Source organism: Callithrix jacchus, chromosome 5 (assembly GCF_049354715.1).
Source record: "Callithrix jacchus isolate 240 chromosome 5, calJac240_pri, whole genome shotgun sequence".
NCBI lineage: Eukaryota > Metazoa > Chordata > Mammalia > Primates > Cebidae > Callithrix > Callithrix jacchus.
The window spans coordinates 124,904,432-124,924,469 of NC_133506.1; the positions used below are offsets into that span (position 1 = coordinate 124,904,432).

General features: G+C 39.5%; 1 protein-coding gene across 3 annotated transcripts in view; it reads right to left on the minus strand.

Moving 5' to 3' along the window:
* Positions 1 to 3,379: 3,379 nt before the first annotated feature.
* ABCA8 (ATP binding cassette subfamily A member 8) overlaps positions 3,380 to 20,038 on the minus strand; it is a 96,920-nt gene continuing 80,261 nt past the window's right edge. For all 3 annotated transcript variants that reach the window (XM_078374507.1, XM_035301639.3, XM_035301638.3), the window contains 12 exons: positions 19,904 to 19,995; positions 18,102 to 18,222; positions 17,367 to 17,484; positions 16,629 to 16,720; positions 12,731 to 12,891; positions 11,599 to 11,674; positions 11,431 to 11,525; positions 10,599 to 10,718; positions 10,237 to 10,377; positions 5,772 to 5,851; positions 4,368 to 4,423; positions 3,380 to 4,263 (listed from right to left, as the gene is read on the minus strand). In XM_078374507.1, coding sequence (XP_078230633.1) covers positions 4,165 to 4,263; positions 4,368 to 4,423; positions 5,772 to 5,851; positions 10,237 to 10,377; positions 10,599 to 10,718; positions 11,431 to 11,525; positions 11,599 to 11,674; positions 12,731 to 12,891; positions 16,629 to 16,720; positions 17,367 to 17,484; positions 18,102 to 18,222; positions 19,904 to 19,995 — 1,251 coding nt within the window. In that variant the 3' untranslated portion in view covers positions 3,380 to 4,164. The remainder of the gene's footprint in view (positions 4,264 to 4,367; positions 4,424 to 5,771; positions 5,852 to 10,236; positions 10,378 to 10,598; positions 10,719 to 11,430; positions 11,526 to 11,598; positions 11,675 to 12,730; positions 12,892 to 16,628; positions 16,721 to 17,366; positions 17,485 to 18,101; positions 18,223 to 19,903; positions 19,996 to 20,038) is intronic.

The window sequence follows — 20,038 nt, forward strand, 5'->3', positions numbered from 1 at the left end:
AGCTGGGATTACAGGCACGCGCCACCATGCCCAGCTAATTTTTTGTATTTTTAGTAGAGACGGGGTTTCACCATGTTAACCAGGATGGTCTCGATCTCTTGACCTCGTGATCCACGTGCCTTGGCCTCCCAAAGTGCTGGGATTACAGGCTTGAGCCACTGCACCCGGCCTTGGGTCTTATTTTTAAAAAGAATAGTCTTAATGCAAATTTCAAAATGTGACAGATTCAAATACACACCAGTGTTAAATGCTAGTTTCACACACACACACACACACACACACACACACACAATTATGATATTTTAAGATTCACTATCCATATAATCTCCATACTATTCAAGATAGTGTTATTAAAAGTTAAGCCAGTAAAAGCATAGATCTTTTGAAATAGGTATAAATCTTATCAGAATATAAGAAGGATTTATGACTCTGGAATAACATATTCAAAGTGCTGAAAGAAAAAAAAGAAACTGTGAACCAGACATTTGATATCTAGCCTCCCTACTCTTCAAATGTGAAATTAGAAAAAAATACATTTTCAGATAAAAAGAAACTGAGAGGCCAAGCACGGTGGCTCAAGCCTGTAATCCCAGCACTTTGGGAGGCCGAGGTGCGTGGATCACGAGGTCAAGAGATCGAGACCATCCTGGTCAACATGGTGAAACCCAGTCTCTACTAAAAATACAAAAAATTAGCTGGGCATGGTGGCGCGTGCCTGTAGTCCCAGCTACTCAGGAGGCTAAGGCAGGAGAATTGCCTGAACCCAGAAGGCGGAGGTTGTGGTGAGCCGAGATTGTGCCATTGCACTCCAGCCTGGGTAACAAGTGCGAAACTCCGTCTCAAAAAAAAAAAAAAAAAAGAAAAAGAAACAGAGATAATTTTTTGTCAATAGACCTGCTATAAAACAAAACAAAAACTTAAAGGACATTATTTCATCTGAAGGTAAATGAGACTGGATGTCATTTCAGATCTTTAGGAAGAAATGAAGAACACCAGGTATTGTAAAAACATAAGCCAATAAAATAGATGATACATATATATATTTTTTGTTTTTAAAATTTTGTTGAAATAAGATGGCTTTTTAAAGCGAAACATATAACATCATATTGACGGTTTTTACAACGTACATAGTTGAAATATATAACCATGTAGTTCAAGAATGAGAATAAATTGAAATATACTATTGCAGAAGTTCTTTGTTATGCAAGAAGAAAGTCAGTATCAACTCTAAATAGAGTAGCATAAGTTTAATATGTGTTATAATTCCCGGAGCAACCACTAAAATGTATGCAAAGAGAATCTGCTAGAAAGCCAACAGAAAAATCAAAATTGAATGCTAGTAAAAGGCACGATAGGAATAAAACAAGACAACAGTAATAACTACAATATCTGAAAAAAGAAAAGAGACAAAAATATTAAATGATATAATCATATTAATAATTATATTAAATATAAATGAACTTAACATTGCAATCAGAAAATAAACTACAAATACTTGATATAAAAGCAAGAACCAAGTATGTGCTGTGTATAAGAGACACATTTGAACTACAAAGACACAAATAGCCTAAAGGTAAACACATGGAAAAAGATATACCCTGAACAAGATAGCCAGGAGAAAGCTGCAATAACTATATTAATATTAAAAATAGACTTCACGATAAGGAAGGACACTACAAATGATAAAAGAGTCTGTGCATTAGGAAGATATAACAATGTATATTTGCCTAATAACATTGTGAAAATATATGAACCAAATCTGTGACAGAAAAATAAGGATAAGCAGACAAATCCACAAGTGTGGATGGAGACTTTACATCACTAAGTAGCTGACAGAATAATCAGATCTAAAAAGAGACATAGTCTAAATGACACTGTCAGTGACTTTATCCTAATTGATATTTACAGAACATTAAAACAATAACATTTTTAAAAGTGCATCTATATAGATATGCATAGTTAACACCCAGTATTTGTGCTCTGAGATACCTACTGATGTCTGATTACATAAAAATTAAATAATACAAATAATGGTGAGAGGAGGGAATTGTCAGCAAAGGGTCTGAGAGAACTTTTGTTGCAAATGGCAAAGTTGTATATCACAGTTGAGGCACTGAATTTTATATACACATATTGGATTATATATGTATATACACACACATAATTCGATGAGTGTGACAAATGCATATATTTGTCAAAAATATATATCTGTGCTGGGTGCAGTGGCTCACGCCTGTAATCCCAGCACTTTGGGAGGCCAAGACAGACAGATCATGAGGTCAGGAGATCAAGACCATCCTGGCCAACACAGTGAAATCCCATCTCTACTAAAATATAAAAAATTAGCCAGGCGTGGTGGTGTGCGCCTGTAATCTCAGCTACTCAGGAGGCTGAGGAAGGGGAATCACTTGAACCCGGGAGGTGAAGGTGGCAGTGAGCCGAGATCCTGCCACTGCACTCCAAACTGTAGACAGAGCAAGACTCCATCTCAAAAAATATATATATATGTTTTCTTTAAAATCAAGGTTAAATTCATTTTCACTGAGAAAAATCTTCATTCGATAATCTTAGTTCAAATGGATCTTGTTAATTTTTATAGACAGCACCTTCGTTGATAGCAGGCTGTGTAATATTTGGTTATATAATACTGTTATCTTTTTGCTTTCTACTAAGATTAAATTGTAAGCACATCAAGAAGTTTCCAGATGTTCTATGTCCACTACCTTCTGAATTAGGTCATCAATAAGTGCTTGAGTCAGCTTGAGGTAGTGGGAAAAACATGGGCTTTGATATCAGACCTTGTTGAATGCTGGATGGGCATATTACCAGTTGAGTGAAGTTGCTTAAACTACTTATCCTCTTTGAACACAGATTTGCATATATAAAAATGAGAAGAGTTTAATTCCTGAAATCCACCCCAACTAGGCAATGGAATACATGAAGGCCTGACAGGGTTATAGGATTTACTCCAAATGTATATCTAAAAAAGGACAACTAAGACTTATATTTCTTGGGATTCCAAATCCCAGCATATTTCTATATAACACGAAAGTTGAATTAGATGGGCAAACTGAAACCCAGGCAAATAGAAATATGACTATTCTTTTCTATGTTAACTGTCTGGTATTATGATTACAAACATGAAAAGGTGCACTATCAAGAAGTATGTAGAGTTGGTGTTTCATTTTTATACTTGGTAAACAAGGGTAATAATTAGGCTAATATCCCAAAGATTAGTTCAAATATTAGTATTGCAGAAAATCCTATTATGATGGTCTTAAAGTCCAGTAATTATGTTTACATTAGAAATTATTTTAAATGAAATTTGGAAATAGGAGGCCACTGAGTTAAGAAAAAGACACATGAAATAGAAAACATATTTCAAAACTACATATATGATATTTATTTCACATTTTCTACCTACTCAGTCATGTGACTTATTGGTACATTTGTGAACTTTCTGAAACCCAATGACAAATATCCACAAAAGGTCAGTTAAATATAGACATCACTAAAGTCTAGATGTAAAAGTTCAATGAAAATGGCACACAGTTGGCTTACAGAAATAAAAAAGTACAATATATTGCAAACAGTAGGTTTTTGGTTTTCAGTTTATGTCTATATCATGGTGTTACCTGTGGATATGTTATCAACTATATTGATATCAGATACTATGACCCATGACATTTAGTATTTTTAGCAATAGCAAGCACACTTAAATCTATTTCAAAAAGTATACATCAAATTCTTAGGAAAATATCAACTTTACCAAGTATCAAACACCATAAACATATAAATTTCTTAGTCTAGGTTAGAAAAAAAGTGCTTTAAGATTTTTATTAAAAAATTTAAACAAAATTTGTTTATCATACCCAGAAACTTACAGGACCTTATGAAAGTGAATTTATATATTTGGTATTATTCAGAAAAATGGAACCAGGGTGGCCTGCAGAGATACAGAGGCTGTGAGAGGAGGTTGGCTTAGTCAAATGCCTCTGTCCACAATGTCAGGGCACTTACCCAGCACTTCCCTCCTCCTCCCACCACCCGAACAACCATTTCAGTACTTATAATATAGTTTCTAAAAACAGAACATTGATGCTATAAAATAAATGTATTAAAAAGAACACAATGGGCTAAAACAGGAACACAGAATTTGGGCTTTTAAGACTCTTCCTGGGGAAGGAGCTTCCACTTCACTGAGGGATCAAAGTCTTCCTCAAAATTACCCAGCTCCTGCTCCTTGGAGAGCTCCAGAAAAACCTGAAAGCAAGGAAAGAAATAATGCCCTATTGCCTCTGCAGCTCTGAGTGAATGCATTATACACATATTCCATGGATGATATGGAATCACGAAAAATGACCCACCTGCTCCAGAGTAGACTGTGAGAGGCTATACTCCTCTAGGTCGAAGCTCTGTTTAACTGCATAGGGATGAACATGTATGAGGAATTATATATTTCATATCTAGAGATTTGATAAATCAGCATATAGTACAAATGATACATTTTAAAAAAATCTTTAATTAATAGGTTGAGGTAATATTCATTCATGTCTTAAGTACATCATTCAGTTAAAAATATACCAATGCATTTACTTAGGTTTGGGGGGGAAAGTGCTTGAATTATGCTTGTGTGTTGTGCAGTTTTCGTGAACTGTATTTAAAGGAGAAAATGATACTAAGTAAGCTTTCTTTCTTATATGTGAGCCAGTGAATTTTGCACATTCAACACAGAAAAAGGTGGAAGGCAGACACATTTTAAAAAGGCTAGCATCCGAAGATTATAGAACAGGATTTGTGAGGTTTGTTAGAGAGCAGATATCTTCATGGACCTCTATCCAAAACCATTGCAGCTTTTCCTGAATCGTTTGGAAACTGTTTTTATTGACCAAAATGGACTGAGAGATGCAGTTAGAGCTCTAATAGGAGCTCGGCAGACTGGAAATATGCCACCAAAAGTCTCAGGTGAGTATTGGGCTTGGTGCCAACCTGGAGAGTGCTATGAATGACCATGTGGCCCAGAAAGTTGGGGTGCTCAGATCCATCAGAGAATGAAAAGAAGATGCATTACTGTGACCACAGATGCTCTTCAGACAATTCCTGATGCTCTAGGAAGTTAGACAATTTCTCTAGAACCAGAAAATCTAAATCTCTTACTTAAGGCAGGGGATAAGGAAATAAAGACATGTCACTGAGCAGTGATAATGAAAACAACATAGTGAGAGAGTTCTGACTAGCACAGTTCAGAGTAGCAGAGTTAATGAGCTAGAATTGCAAGGAAAACATGAACCTGTGATGACACAGGTTCACGTTTTGACTAACTGCAGGGCAGTTAGTTTTAAAATGTGACAGATGTGAGAAGATTGTTTGAACGACAATACAGGAGTCAGTTTCTTAATATACAGCCTAATATAGTAAAATAATATGCTGGTCTATGGAAAATTTAAATTTTAAATATGTATGCATAGACGTCCCAAAAGAAATGTTTCTTAAGTGCATATATAACTGAGTTTTGACTTAGGCTGTACCAATACATGTGCAAAAATACATGACAAAAACCCACAAAGCAAAAGTGAAATCACCCTCATTATTCTCTGCCACAGACACAGATAATCCCTCTATCTCCTTGGTTTTGGTCTTCCTAAAATTAAATTTGAAACTGTAAAATTTAATGCATTTTGTCATGTTTCATTTTTGTCATCACTATGGATTATTTTATAATTTGAAATTATCTTCTTTCCAGGGTCTTATTTCAAAATTATATTTCTTACCCTTCTCTAATTTGAAGAAAGTTTGGGCTAATGGTCGCACATCTTCCACTGGCAACTTATAAACCATCAGAGAGGAGTACCTGAGAGAAGAGGAGAGGAAAGGAGAGTGATGCCACCTGTAGCAAATGTGAACTGATGACAATCATCTCTCTGGTCTTTTTTTTTTCTTTTAAAAAGTGGTGTTAGGAACACTTAACATGAGATCTACCCTCTTAACAAATTTCGAAGTGAACAGTCCAGTACTGTTGACTATGAGTATGTAGGGTTCCCCAGTTTTTCTCTCTCAATAAACACTTAAGATTGTTTACACCTCTTGGCTATTGAGAATAGTGCTGCAATGAAAATGTGGGCACAGGTATCTCTCTGAGATCCTAGTTTCCGTTATTGTGGATATATGCCCAGAAATGTGATTGCTAAGACATAAGATAGTTCTATTATTGATACTTTGAGAATGTGGTTGCACCATTTTGCTTTGCTACCAGCAGCGTGCAAGTGTTCCGATTTCTCCACTTCCTTATCAACAGTTTTCTTTTTTGTTGTTGTTTGGGAATAACCATCCATCTTAGTCCATTTTTTGTTGCTATGACACAGTACCACAGACTGGGAAATTTATAAAGAAAAGTAATTTGTTTCTTATAGTTCTAGAGGTGGGGAAGTTTCAGGTTGAGGGGCTGCTTCTGGTGAGGGTCTTCTTATTGTGTCATAACTTGGGAGGTGGCACTATAGGGTGGGAGGGGCACTTGAGAGAGAGCCAAACTGGCTTTTATAACAGACCCACTCCCAAGATAACTAACTTACTCCTGAGATAACCAGCTATCCCCTGAATAGATTAATCCACTCATGAGGGCAGAGCTTTCATGACCTAATAATCTCTTAAAGGTCCCACCTGGTCCTACCTTTTCATACCATCACAATGGTAATTAAATTCCAACATGAGTTTTGGAGGGGACATTCAAACCATAGCACCATCCTGACAGACGTGAGGTGATATCTTATTGTGGTTTTGATTTTCATTTCACTGATGACTCATTACATTTAAGTTTTTCTTGTACATGTTCATTTACATATCTTCTTCTTTGGAGAAATGTCTATCTATTCAAGTCCCTAGTCCCCCCGCTTTTTTTTTTTTTTTTGAGATGGAGTCTTGCTCTGTTGCCAGGCTGGAGTGCAGTGGTGCAATCTCAGCTCACTGCAATCTCTGCCTCCCGGGTTCAAGGGATTCTCCAGCCTCCTGAGTAGCTGAGACTACAGGTGTGCGCCACCATGTCCAGCTAATTTTTGTATTTTTAGTAGAGACTGGGTTTCACCATGATGGCCAGGATGGTCTCAATCTCTTGACCTCGTGATTTGCTTACCTCAGCCTCCTAAAGTGCTAGGATTAGAGGCGTGAGCCATCGTGCCCAGTCCCTTAGCCCATTCTTAATTGGGTTATTAGTTTTTTGGCTACTGGAGGTTAGGTGTTCTCTATACACAGTCATGGGTCACATAATGATGTCTTAATCAATAATAGACTACATATATGACAGTGACCCATAAGATTATAATGGAGCTGAAATAGTCTATTGCTTAGAGATATCATAGCCTTGATGACATCATAACATATTACTCATGTGTTTGTCAGGATGCTGGTGTAAACAAACTTATTGTGCTGCCAATCACAAAAAGTATGCAATTGTGTACAGTACATAATACTTGATGATGATAAATGAGTATGTTACTGGTTTTATGTATTTACTATACTATATTTTTATCATTATTTTAGAGTGTACTACTTCTACTTATTAAAAAAGTAAACAGTAAAACAGCCTCAGGCAGGTCCTTCAGGAGGTGTTCCAGAAAAAGGCATTGCTATCACAGGAGATGACAGCTCCATGTGTGTCATTGCCCCAGAAGACTTTCCAGTGGGACAAGATGTGGAGATAGAAGACAGTGATGCTGATAATCCTGACCCTGAGTAGGCCTTGGCTAATGTTTTTGTGTCTTAGCTTTTAATAAAAAATTTTAAATGGAAAACATAAGTGAATAATTTTAGAAATAGAGAATAGCCTATAGAATATAGATATAAAAAAGAAATTATTTTGTATAGCTGTACAATGTGTTTGTATTTTAAGCTATGTGTTATTACAAAAAAGTTCAAAAGTTAAAAATTTTTAAAATTTATACAATAAAAAGTTACAGGGCACTAAGGTTAATTTATTATTACATAAATTTAAAAAATAAATTTAGTGTGGCCAAAGTGTACAGTGTTTATAAAGTCATATACAGTAATGTCCCAGGCCTTTGCATTCACTCACCACTCTCTCACTGACTCACCCAGAGTAACATCCATTCACAGTAAGTGCCCTATACAGATGTATCATTTGTTATCTTTATGCCTATTTTTACTCTATCTTTTGCTGTGTTTAGATACATACATTCTTATTGCATTACAACTGCCTACAGTATTCCCTGCAGTCACATGCTGCACACGTTTGTAGCCTAGGAGCAACAGGCTATACCATACAGCCTAGGTTTGCAATAAGCTATGCCATCTAGGCTTGTGTAAGTTCACTCTGTGATATTCACACTGATGAAATTGCTGAACGACCCATTTCTCAGAAGGTATCCCTTTTATTCAGCTGTGCATGACTGTATTTTGGACACTAACCCTTTATCATATATATGATTTGCAAATAATCCTCCCATTCCATAGGTTACCTTTCACTTTGTCAATTGTTTCCTTTGCTGTGTAGAATTGTTCCTGTTTTATATCATCCCACTTGTTTATTTTTGTTTTTATTGCCTATTTTGTTTTTATTTGCTTTTGTTGCCATATCCATGAACTCATTGTCGAGATCAATGTCATGAAGCTTTCCTCCTGTGTTTTCTTCTAGGAGTTCCATAGTTTCAGGTCTTATGTTTACATCTTTCACCTATTTTGAGCTGAATTTTTGTGTATGGCATAAGATGGGGTCCAATTTAATTATTCTGCATGTGAATGTCCTGTTTTCCCAACACAACTGGTTGAAGAAACGATTCCTACCCCATCATGTTTTCTTGGCACTCTTTGTGAAGATCAGTTGGCCGTATACTCAGGGATTTATTTCTGGGCTCTTTATTCTGTTCCACTGGCCTATATATCTGTCTTTACACTGGTACCATATTATTTTGATTTGTGTAGCTTTGTATCTGGGTTGTTATTTCTATAAATGAGAGTCAATTTGGTGGAGAACAAAAAGGTGGGTGAATCAGTAATAATGCAAAGGAGGAAGTTCACAAGGAGAACCAAGGGAAGGGCATGTAATAATACTCACACCATTTAGTGTTGCTGGCTCCTTTGATGGAATTGAGTAGGTGCTGTCCAGATGATATTTCAAGATTTGCCAAAGTCACCTTCTACCTTATTTTCTAACTGAATACCTGATATTCAACTTCACCCTTCAACCAGGAACTTATACTGCATAGTTTCTTAAAGTTCCTCAAATAGGGTAGAAATCTAGATATATTCCCCACAAGTTACATAGTTCTCCTTCTCCTCCTTCCTAGTCAAATTGCCTTCCTAATATAGGATTATATAATTGAGCCTCTGGTTAGAAGAGCAGGAATTCAGCATCAAATAATGTCAGCAACAATAATTTTTAATACTCTGTTTCTCAGATAAATGTTTGTCTTTTCCTCATTTGAAAATAAGGAAGATTTACGTTTCATTTCATAAAACATCATTACATATATTTATGGTGCAATGATTCTCAACTATTTTGCTTATTCCTTGTGGTTTCATGATATATTTCTATACAGCCATGAGTTGGACATTGAATTATAGCATTGTTTTTACATTTATCCTACACTGTAGAAATATACTTTCCCACACTGTTATTATGACTTATTTCTCATTATTATCACTTTTCTCACCTAAATCTTAAATGATCTATTATTTGCTATATTCTAGGTATTAAAAATGACCCTACGGCTACTCGTTCTTTCTATCTATGAAAATAAATACATCAGGATGGTGCTGTTGCCAAAATTTACATAAATTGGAAATGTTAATAGATTTGAAATAAAATAATTAAGTTTACCTCTTGGTTCTGCCACTTGTTAACACTTGACCTAACCTGTCTCTTGGTCAATTTCCTCTTCATAAAGATAATAGCGAATTTCATTTACAAAGGTTCCTGTAAAGGCCTGATACTCACAACCCTTTTTTGAAGTCCAATCATTTTTTTATGGAAATAACTATGTCTACACTGAAAAGTCTCTGTAAGTTTTGGAGAGGATAACACAATACCAGGACAGCCCCTGGCACATCATTGGACCATGACACTTGCTATATCAGCTCTTACATCTGCTCTCTCTTCTCTAGTTTACTTCCTGCAGAATCCAACAAATAATCTCTTAGTTTTCCTTTTGAATGACTATATATCAATGTAACTGACGAGGAACAGTGAGCATGTGGTACCATTTCCAAAACAGCAACCATGTTTACCTTTCCTGACGAGCGGCTTGGGGGAAAAGCCTCAGAATCTCTGCATGGAGGGGCTCCACTTGTGCCACGTTCTTCACCTTCATCTCCAGCAGGTAATCTTTGCCAAATTTGCTTTTCAGGTGTTGGATGGAACCGATGCATCTGGAGGTAGGAGGAGGATGAAGTTATATGATAAAGGAGAAAAAAATCATACAGTATAATGTTTGAGAACCTTGATTTGCTGCTTGCATTTTCTCAAGGTCCCTATTGTTAGTCCCGGGCACAGTCGTTTCAGCTGTTTTAAGTGATCTCTCCCTGCCCAGAGACAAGATTTTCCAGCAATGCACCTTGGGTTCAAGAGTGTGTCCAGGACAGGCACTCACCTCAACCTCCCAGACACCATGATGGCCACTCGGTCACACACGGCCTCAGCCTCTGCCATGTAGTGGGTGGTCAGGAGGGCACCCCTTTCAGTGTTTCTAAAGGTGGCCCGGATGGTCTGCCTATATTGTCAAGAGATTATTTGCAATTTAGGAAATCTTCTAATTAACCAGCAAGTGATAAAGAAAAGAATTTTTAACTGGCATGCATGTGAATAATTAGCAAAAAGAGATTAAGCAAAAGAGGGCTCTTAGTACGGCAGGCAGGATGAGGAAGGGCAAGCTAGGCGAGGGCTGTTAAACTGGAATCATGCATTGGAAGAGGGGTGTTTACAGAACACATTCATTACAGGGTTGTATTCAAAGAGAAGTGCTAAGCAAGAGAGGCTTGTTTATGAGAAGTGTGTGAAAAGGGGAACAGAATGACATAAAATTTAACAACAGCAACTCACAACATAGTGAGAAGAAAATAAATGCACAGTAAATGCACACAATGACAACCACGTTTACACCTTAATGAGAACTACTGTTTGTGCTAAGTACTGAACATTAAGTGACTGTGATCCAGAAATTCACCTAAAAGATCAACTGAGCACTTATGAAACTCAAGAGTGAGACCTACAGGCCCTGATAATGGTAATTCTTCAGTGAGAAATTGTTTTATTATCAGGGAATTTTTTTTTTTTTTTTTGCAAAGTATTGGTTTTACAAGTGACATTGATAGTTTTTTTTTTTCTCCACAAGAGTTTAAGGGACCATTTTTACAGAAGGAAAATGGTTCACAAACTCCATGCAAGTCATCCTTGCTGGCCCTGACCATGGTAATATTCCTCACCACATTTGCTGCTGCCCCTCCGGGTCCATCCCGGTTGACGGCTCATCCAAAAGCACCACTGACGGGTTCCCCAGGATGCTCAGCACGAAGCACAGCTGCAATGGGAGGAACAGCCCTTCTGGTTCCCATCTATGGCACTTGCAGAGCAACACCAAGCCCTGCCCGTACCTTTCTCTTTATTCCCTCTGACAAGGTCTTCACAGGAGCCTTCAGCTGGTCCTGCAGCTTGAGTGCATCCACTAACCTGAAGGAAACAGTAGAGCCGTACAGTCTTCTTGACAAGGAGGAAGTAGAGAAGAGGATAGGCCAAGCAAGGGTGGAGGAGCAGAGCTCAGAAATACAGTTCTGGAAATACATGTGGTGGTGGCAGTGGTGGGTAGGAGGGGTAATATTACTGGCTGACTTGCTCCCCCACAAAAGGCAATGTTGCCTTTTGAGGAAATAGAAGGATATGTCATAATATCCAAATAGTTGTTCTATGACAGTCTAAATTTTAGTATTTTTGGCTGGGTATGGTGGCTTCCAGCACTTTAGGAGGCCGAGGTGGGTGGATCACCTGAGGTCAGGAGTTTGAGATCAGCCTGACCAACATGGAGAAACCCCATCTCTACTGAAAATACAAAATTAGCTGGGCGTGGTGGCTCATGCCTGTAATCCCAGCTACTCAGAGGCTGAGGCAGGAGAATCACTTGAACCTGGGAGGCAGAGGTTGCAGTGAGCTGAGATCATGCCATTGCACTCCAGCCTGGGTGACAAGGGCGAAACTCCATCTCAATAAATAAATAAATAAATAGATTTTAATATTTTTGATATATTTTACCAATGAATACTTTCAATTTTTATTTTTATTATTATTAGAGACAAGGTCTAACTCTATCCCCCAGGCTGGAGTGCAATGACTCAATCTTGGCTCACTGCAGTCTCTGCCTCTTGGCTCAAGTCATCCTCCTACCTCCGTCTCCTACCTCCGACCACAGGCATGCACTACCACCATGCCTTGCTAATTTTTGTATTTTATTTTTAGAGATAGCATTTCACCAAGTTGCCTAGGCTGGTCTCAAACTTGTGAGCTCAAGTGATCTGTTTGCCTTGGCCTCCCAAAGTGCTGGGATTAGAGGCACGAGCCACTGTGCCCAGTCTTTTAATATTTTATTGTTTAATATGAGAAAGAAAATTAACACGTTGTAAATCTACCTAGTGTGACCTGGGTCAGCATTTAGAGTCTCCCATCCTGAATTTCCTCTGAGGTTCGTCACTGCCAACCTTACCCTCCACCCTCCCTTGTGGCTTTTCTGTGTACCGTGTGATGGCAACCTCGGCATCCTCTTTCCTCAGCCCTTTCACGGCAGCATACACTTCCAGGTGCTGCCTCACTGTCAGGTTGGGCCACAGTGCATTCTCCTGAGGGCAGTACCCCAGGAACTCGAGGGCATCCCCTCCAGCACTCCCTTTCAGCAGCACCTGCAGATGAAAGTTCCCTCTGAGAAGCTACATTCTGCACTGCATCTTTGAGTATTTCCATGACATCTTTCTCTTCACAAACCTAGAAAAACTAGAGAAACTCTAGGATCTCATTGAGTTTAATAATCTGTAATCATTTTGCAGTGGAGAAAGGTTGTCAGAAAGTAAACACATGAAAATGAGTGTGTGCACAGCCAGCAATCCAATCTCAGCTGAAAAATCTAATATCCCATAAATGTGGTGCCTGCCCACCCCGGCCAACAGTTGATATGTTTTTTTAATTACTGTCAAAAGGAAGCATACTGATTGAATTACTATTTAACTTCACTCATGGATCAACATCTTTTGAGTACCTCCTATGTAACAAGTGCTGTGTTGTCTATGGGTAGAGCAGAAGGTGGAATAACTAGTGCCTCTGTTATTTGGAGTTTTCGTTCTACTGAATGAATGAATCAGGCAATAAACAAGTATATAAATGAATATACAAAGTAAAGACAGATCCAAAGTGGTGCTGTTGTGGACATTCAAGAGGCTTGGGTAGAGAATAACTGGGGAAGTGACAGTAGGTAGAGCAATTACAAAGAGCCTGTCTGCTGAGGAGCCATTTCAACAGAAAAAGGAGAAGGTACTAGTCATGGAAAAAAGGCAAGCAGCAAGGAATTTGGGGCAGAGCAAAGAGCAAGACCAAAGCCCTATGTGGGGATGAAGCTTGATGTGGAAACTTGATGCAGAGGACAAAAATGTGGCCAGAGGGACAGGAAGGTCAGCTTCTGCAGGTGCCTTCAAGACAAGGAGGGGTGTGCCCTTCCAGCCACAGTGCAGCAAGAGGTTGCTGAAAGTATTTAATGAAGAGAATGTATAGGTTAAAAGAAAAACTCACACTGGCTGATCCAATTAAGCTCATTTTGTGACACTCAAATAGCTGGCTTTCTACTTCAGATCAGACTTACCTTTTAAAAGATTTCATTCCAATGTTTCAGTGAGCAGTTATCTCCTTTCCTCCCATGTTTCATAAGAAATAAAATACTGATTTAGGGCCCAGGTGGTGACTGAATTGGACGGTGTCCATGATTGAAATTAAGAAGTAAGTTAGAGTTGGCCAAGCCACCAGCAGAGAAGCACCTTCATGAACATCTGCTCTCACCGTGGCTACAGAGGGATCGTGAATATCCATTTTCTCTTCTTTCTTTAGTGCGATATTTGTCAATAGCATTCCAAGCTGTCTTTTCCTTTCTTGGCTTGACTACTAGCCGCTTTACCATGGTACAGTTTCACAGACCCATGCCTTCTGCACTTTCCCTAGACATTCTTTCTGAAAGAGTTCTTAAGGTTTTCTATCTTCTGCCATGGAATTTGAGAGAAAATATTTTATCTCTACCCCATGATGTTGCTCTGTTAGATAAACCTGAGCTCTTTTTCTGTTTGCCTAGCCACCTTATACAATGAAATTGCAAGTACAATTAAAGTCAATTTCACCTCCTTGTATCTCATTTTTGAGCTATTTCTTGAAAATACTCCCAAGAAATAGTTGCATTTGCACAAAAATGTGTATTCCAATAGCTAAGCACTTTGTGAAGGACAACTAATACAGATTTTTTAAAAAAAGTTTTACTAAATATTAAATATTACATACTAGAAAGACAGTGCTCACTAAAAATGCAAATCCATGTGACTGATGGCAGTATAAATAGGATTTGTATGAATTCTGGCATTGATTTCAGCTCTGATGCTGAACAGTCTCTTTTAATGCCTTTACTAATTACTCCTTGAAAGCAGCAAACCACGTTGCCATGTGTGTACCTATGCAACAATCCCACATGATCTGCACATGTACCCCAGAACCTAAAGTACAATTAAAAGAAAGTAATAAAAATATCATAATAATTACTCCTTGATAGTGGCCACAGCCTGTCTGCAGCCACTGCAGCGAAGATGCTGGCTGCAGCAAGGGAAGCATCTTATTGCCTTTAATAATTATCCTTTGATGGCAGTGGCAGCCTGTGTGGAGCGGCCACAGTGAAGATGCTGACTGTAGCAGTGGAGGTGTGGCTGGGGCTGTGCACTCTGGGGAGCTGGTGGAGGCCAGAAATAGGCAGGAGCCCTGCCATTTACTGAAGTAGGGCATCCCTGTGCTCCTGAGGGGCTGGTGCCTGCTCCAATTTTGGAGCAAAATTGTGGCCAAGCCCAGGCACTGTCACAACCCTGCCAGGTGTGTGAGCACTCAGGGTGGCACTGACATGCCAGCCTCCTGCTGCCTCAGCGCCCTCTGGATTTTGAGCCCTGAAAAGCATGGGAAAGAGGCCGGGGGGTGCTCATGTGTGCTTGGCACAGGCCTGCAGGTGCCTCTCAGTACAAACAGCCTGGATGGATGGCATGCCGATGGCTGGAGGCAGATAGGTTCCTGGATAGAAAGGAGTGGGTCCTTGGTGAAACCCCATCTTCAGGCCAGGGATGGCCTGAAGCCTGGGTGCCAGGCCACCCATGGACCAATCAGCCCACACTTCCTCCCTTCTGAGCCCTTAAGTAACCTGGACTCAGCCAGACTCACACAGATGTAGGGACTGCCAGCTGCAGAAAGTAGCTACCCACTTTGGATCTCCTCTCAGTTGAGATCTGGATAGTCATTGGGATGACCTGCTTATAAATAGGAGCTAACCACTTTGGGTCTCCTCAGAGCTGTTCTGTCACTCAGTAAAGCTCCTCATCTCTAGTTGTCCACATGCCTCATTCTTTCTGGATGTGGGACAAGAGCTCAGGACCTGCTGAATGGCGGGACTGAAAGAGCTGTAACACAAACAGGGCTGAGACATACTCCCTGCTTGCCACAGGGAGCCCAGACTTCGGGAGTCCCTGAGCCAGGACTGTGACACCCTCTTTAGGGCTCTGTGCTTCCTGTCATCTCCAAGCTTCTGGAGGCCACTATGTTTTTTGGTGCCTGCAGTGAAAGCTGCTTGCAGTATGCCTGGTCCAGCCACAGCTTCACATGGAGCTGGTACCTGGGCCAGTGTCTGGAGCTGCCTGCCCCACCACAAGCAGCATGCCTGGCTGTGTGCAGCAGCCAGACCCCATGCTTGCTCATACACCCATCACTGCTCTGCATCTGGCTGGCCCTTGGCAGGCTTGGGATCTGGGCTGGTAACATAAACCAGCAGCCTGGTGAGCCAAGTGGGCAGAATGAGTCCAGTTTGTCTGAGCAAAACTTAAGCAAAGGTGCCACCAGCTAGAGAGGATTTGACTGGAAAAGCAACACCTTTAGGATTTGGCGACATCCTTTCAGGCGTAACTTTTGTGTGCATTTAAGTGATAATTTGTGAATGTATTCTCCTGTGTATTTCATTAATTCTTTTTTTTTTTTGAGATGAAGTTTTGCTCTTGTTACCCAGGCTGGAGTGCAATGGCGGGTCTCGGCTCACTGCAACCTCCACCTCGTGGGTTCAGGCAATTCTCCTGCCTCAGCCTCCTGAGTGGCTGGGATTACAGGCACATGCCACCATGCCCAGCTATTTTTTTGTATTTTTAGTAGAGACGGGGTTTCACCATTTTGACCAGGATGGTCTCAATCTCTTGACCTCGTGATCCACCCGCCTCGGCCTCCCAAAGTGCTGGGATTACAGGCGTGAGCCACCGCGCCCAGCCCAGTTATCTAATTCTTAAGTGATTTTGCTGTTTTTAAGGTCATCAGATCTTATAAATCTATTTCACCATTAGACAACATATTTTGCACCTAATTCACCTACCTGTCCAGCAGTTGGCTTTGTGTCTCCAGTTATCACCTTAATGGATGTGCTTTTGCCAGCTCCATTATGTCCTAATAATCCTAAAACCTCACCTGAAAAAAATGGTTATACTTAATATTAATGTATTTTAATGCTAACGTTAAGAGTAAAACATAGTTGAAGTCTCACTATGTGACAAACATGCTATTAGTTGTCATTTAATAATCACAACCACCCTGAGAAGTTGTTATTTTACCCCCTTCTTATGTAGTTGGGGCAGGAGCTCTCAATGATGAGGTTACTTGTGCAAAGTCACACAATGGGAAGTGGCAAAACCACTCTTGGAAGCCAAGTGAGTCAGATTCTGTCTCCTGTGATTCTAACCTTGGTGCAATAATGGCACAAACTGAGGTCATCTAACACTTGCTGGCCTCGCCTTCAGAGTGTCACACAACCTGTCAGTCCTTTTGTGGAAAGCAATGAACATTAGGAAATCAACTGTGTTCATTTAATAGAAATGTTATGATTCCAGAAGTTCATCTTATTAGAGGGCTTACGGTTTCATTGTAGATTTGACTAGGCTCCTCTTCATGGGGTGAATTAATATGTCAGAAACGAACATTTAAAGGAAGCTGCCATTGTCACTCTCCTCTGGGTATGCATGTGAACCAAGAGGTGGTGTCGAGAATAATGCTCAGTAGGAGCCAGGAAGCTCTAAGGAGGGCTCTGAGCCAGCAGTGAAAGAGCCCCATGGCCAACCTTTTCTAACACAGAAGGAGACATTTCTTGTGGCTATCTTATTCTTCCTCTTGGAGAAACAGCCTTTCCTCTTCCCTGCATACTCCTTGCGTAGACAGCTGGCAATGATGACGGGCTTCTGTAAATGACAAGAAGTTGTGACAGGCCTTAATTCTCTCCATTAACTTTGATACAAAGTTTCATCTTCCCGTTGGTTGGACCCTTTGTTGCCCAAGCCATGCATCAGAGAAGAACTTCTATTTGGTGACATGCTCCTTGGCCATGCCCCTATCCTAACACTTGGTTTTGGAGAGAAAAGACTATCATTTCCCCTTATACAGAGGCAGTTTTTTTCAGGAGCACATTAATTTATACAGCTTGCCTGTCCTTTGAGAACAAATAGGGCAATGAGATTTAGAGAAGCACTGATTATCCTCAAACAACAAAACAAATGTGGGCTGGACTTGACCCTGAATTTGTACTGTGCACTTTCTCCAACAAGCAATGATATTTGTTGCTTAGCTCAGCTTCTGAAATTCTTTCTTGGCTTTAATAATTTCTATTGTACTCTATTTTTAATTTATTCTAAGAACAACAGAAGAATTAACTTGACTTTTAATCTGCTCGTTTAGTTGCAAAAATGGCAACTACCTACTAAAATAGTGATCCTCATTTGTAAGGAATAGAGAAACTCAAGATTATTTGAGAATTAGACTAGTAGATTGACTAATAAAAAACATTTGTGTTACATTTTACCTCATCAAAATTAGTAGAATTCAAGGCATTTGCTGTTCTCACTCTTTCCATCTGAACATCTTCATCTTCCCCTTCTGGTTCTTCTGGATTTTGACACACATCACTGCTTCTTGGATAAATTCTAGGGTCAAAACCATCCATTAGTAATTAATTTCTGGCTTTCATCTTTGTATCAAAAGTTGCATTCTTTAAAGCTCATTTTTGAGTAGTATGAGCAATTAACAAACTGTCATAATCTCCCTTCACAACTCCTATCCCCTTACAACTTCCTTATCTATACAAATATGTTTTTTTCTATATCAATAGTAACTTGAAACCTAATAGCCAACAAAGGGTTCTTATATCATAACTCAATAAAGTAATTTTTCTGGGAACCCTAGCTTTGACACCAAAATGTTGACGTCTTATGTTTTCATGAGGAAAATGGGACAAGATATCTGTAACGAGGAGTTTCTAACAACATGCAAGTTAGATGCTTGATCTCTCATTAAGCCTGACCATTTCTTTGGAATATGTGGCATATTTACTTTTCCTCTCCATTCTAAGTCTGATCATATCCAGGATATACTTATTCTGGTCTCTCTTCCCTTATGGAAGAGTATGGCCTCCTCCATACTGGTCTCAGAAGATTTCCTAAAGGTCTGCTTTCATCTTGGCAGTCTCCCATCCAACTTCTTATAATAGCAAAAGATGAAATTGATGTGGTATGGGAGACACAGAGGGAATAATGGTGCCAAAACCAGTCTCAGCTGGTTTTGCATGACCTTGTGATGATAACAGTTCATTACACTGATGACAGTGAGGAATATCCACTTCAATTTATCTATCTGTAGGAATTGGAGTGTCTTTATCAATTGTGTCATACTTGGCCTGAATAGCTCCCTCAACTCCCAGAAGAGCAGCCTATTAAACCTCTCATAAGAGGAGGAATGTCAACTCTTGCTTCTTTCCAGATTTTTTTTTTTAAATGGATAAGCCTTTAGCAGCCTGTCAAAGAGAATAATTCTGTTTATTGGTATTCTGTGTCCTTCTCTCTGATGACTAAAGGGAGAGTGGCAGCTGCAGACAACTCATTATTGCTGTTTGAATGAGGTAAATTAGACTGGTCATCTTCAAGTAATGGGCAAAATGCTTCTCCACCAACATCTTTCAATCTATTTCTTAGGTGGCATAATGACAATGTCACAGTGGTATCATCTAAAAGTGAGCTTCTATCTCAACCTTGTCCAGAGCTTTCGCCATCCTCAAAGAGAAAATTGGGGAGTGTGAAGATAGGTGGTTTGGATCGAATGATTTCCTTGTTGACAAGCTCTTTCTCCAACTCACCTCCAGCCAAACACCAAAGGTAATAAATTATGTATGGTGCCAAACCAGTCTCAGCTTTTAAGTCCCACTAATAACTGAACCAGCCTGTGATCCAATGACTCGGATGCTCGCTATCAGGAAAGAACACAGCTATTGGTGTCCTTGGCCAGTGGACCATTCTGTTCCTTCCTTCTTGATGGACAGCATTTCTTCAACTGGCAATATACTGTTTGTTAGATGGGGCTGGCCACATGGAACTTTCCTCAGTGTTCTACTGTGCGTAGTGTCAGATAGAGCCTTAATACTCCATGTTTCAGGTCTGTTTCTTTTACTAGATCATAATCTTCTTGGGTTTAGGTGTCTGGATCTGTATGGGCACATGGTTCCTACTCCAGCCTATCCTAGTACATGGTACCTCTTTGTTAATGATTTGATTTATGCATAAAAAAGTTAGGATATTAACCAACAAAATACAAATCTGATTTGATTTTTCCAACCTAAAGACAGGATCCTTTCTCATTGATTTCTTTCCAAACTTCCATTCCAGACATCGAAGAATAAAAAGAAAAATAATAAAATGAAGGAAAGGCTAGGAATAAAGAGAGATGCACAGTTAGAAACATAAAAGGATA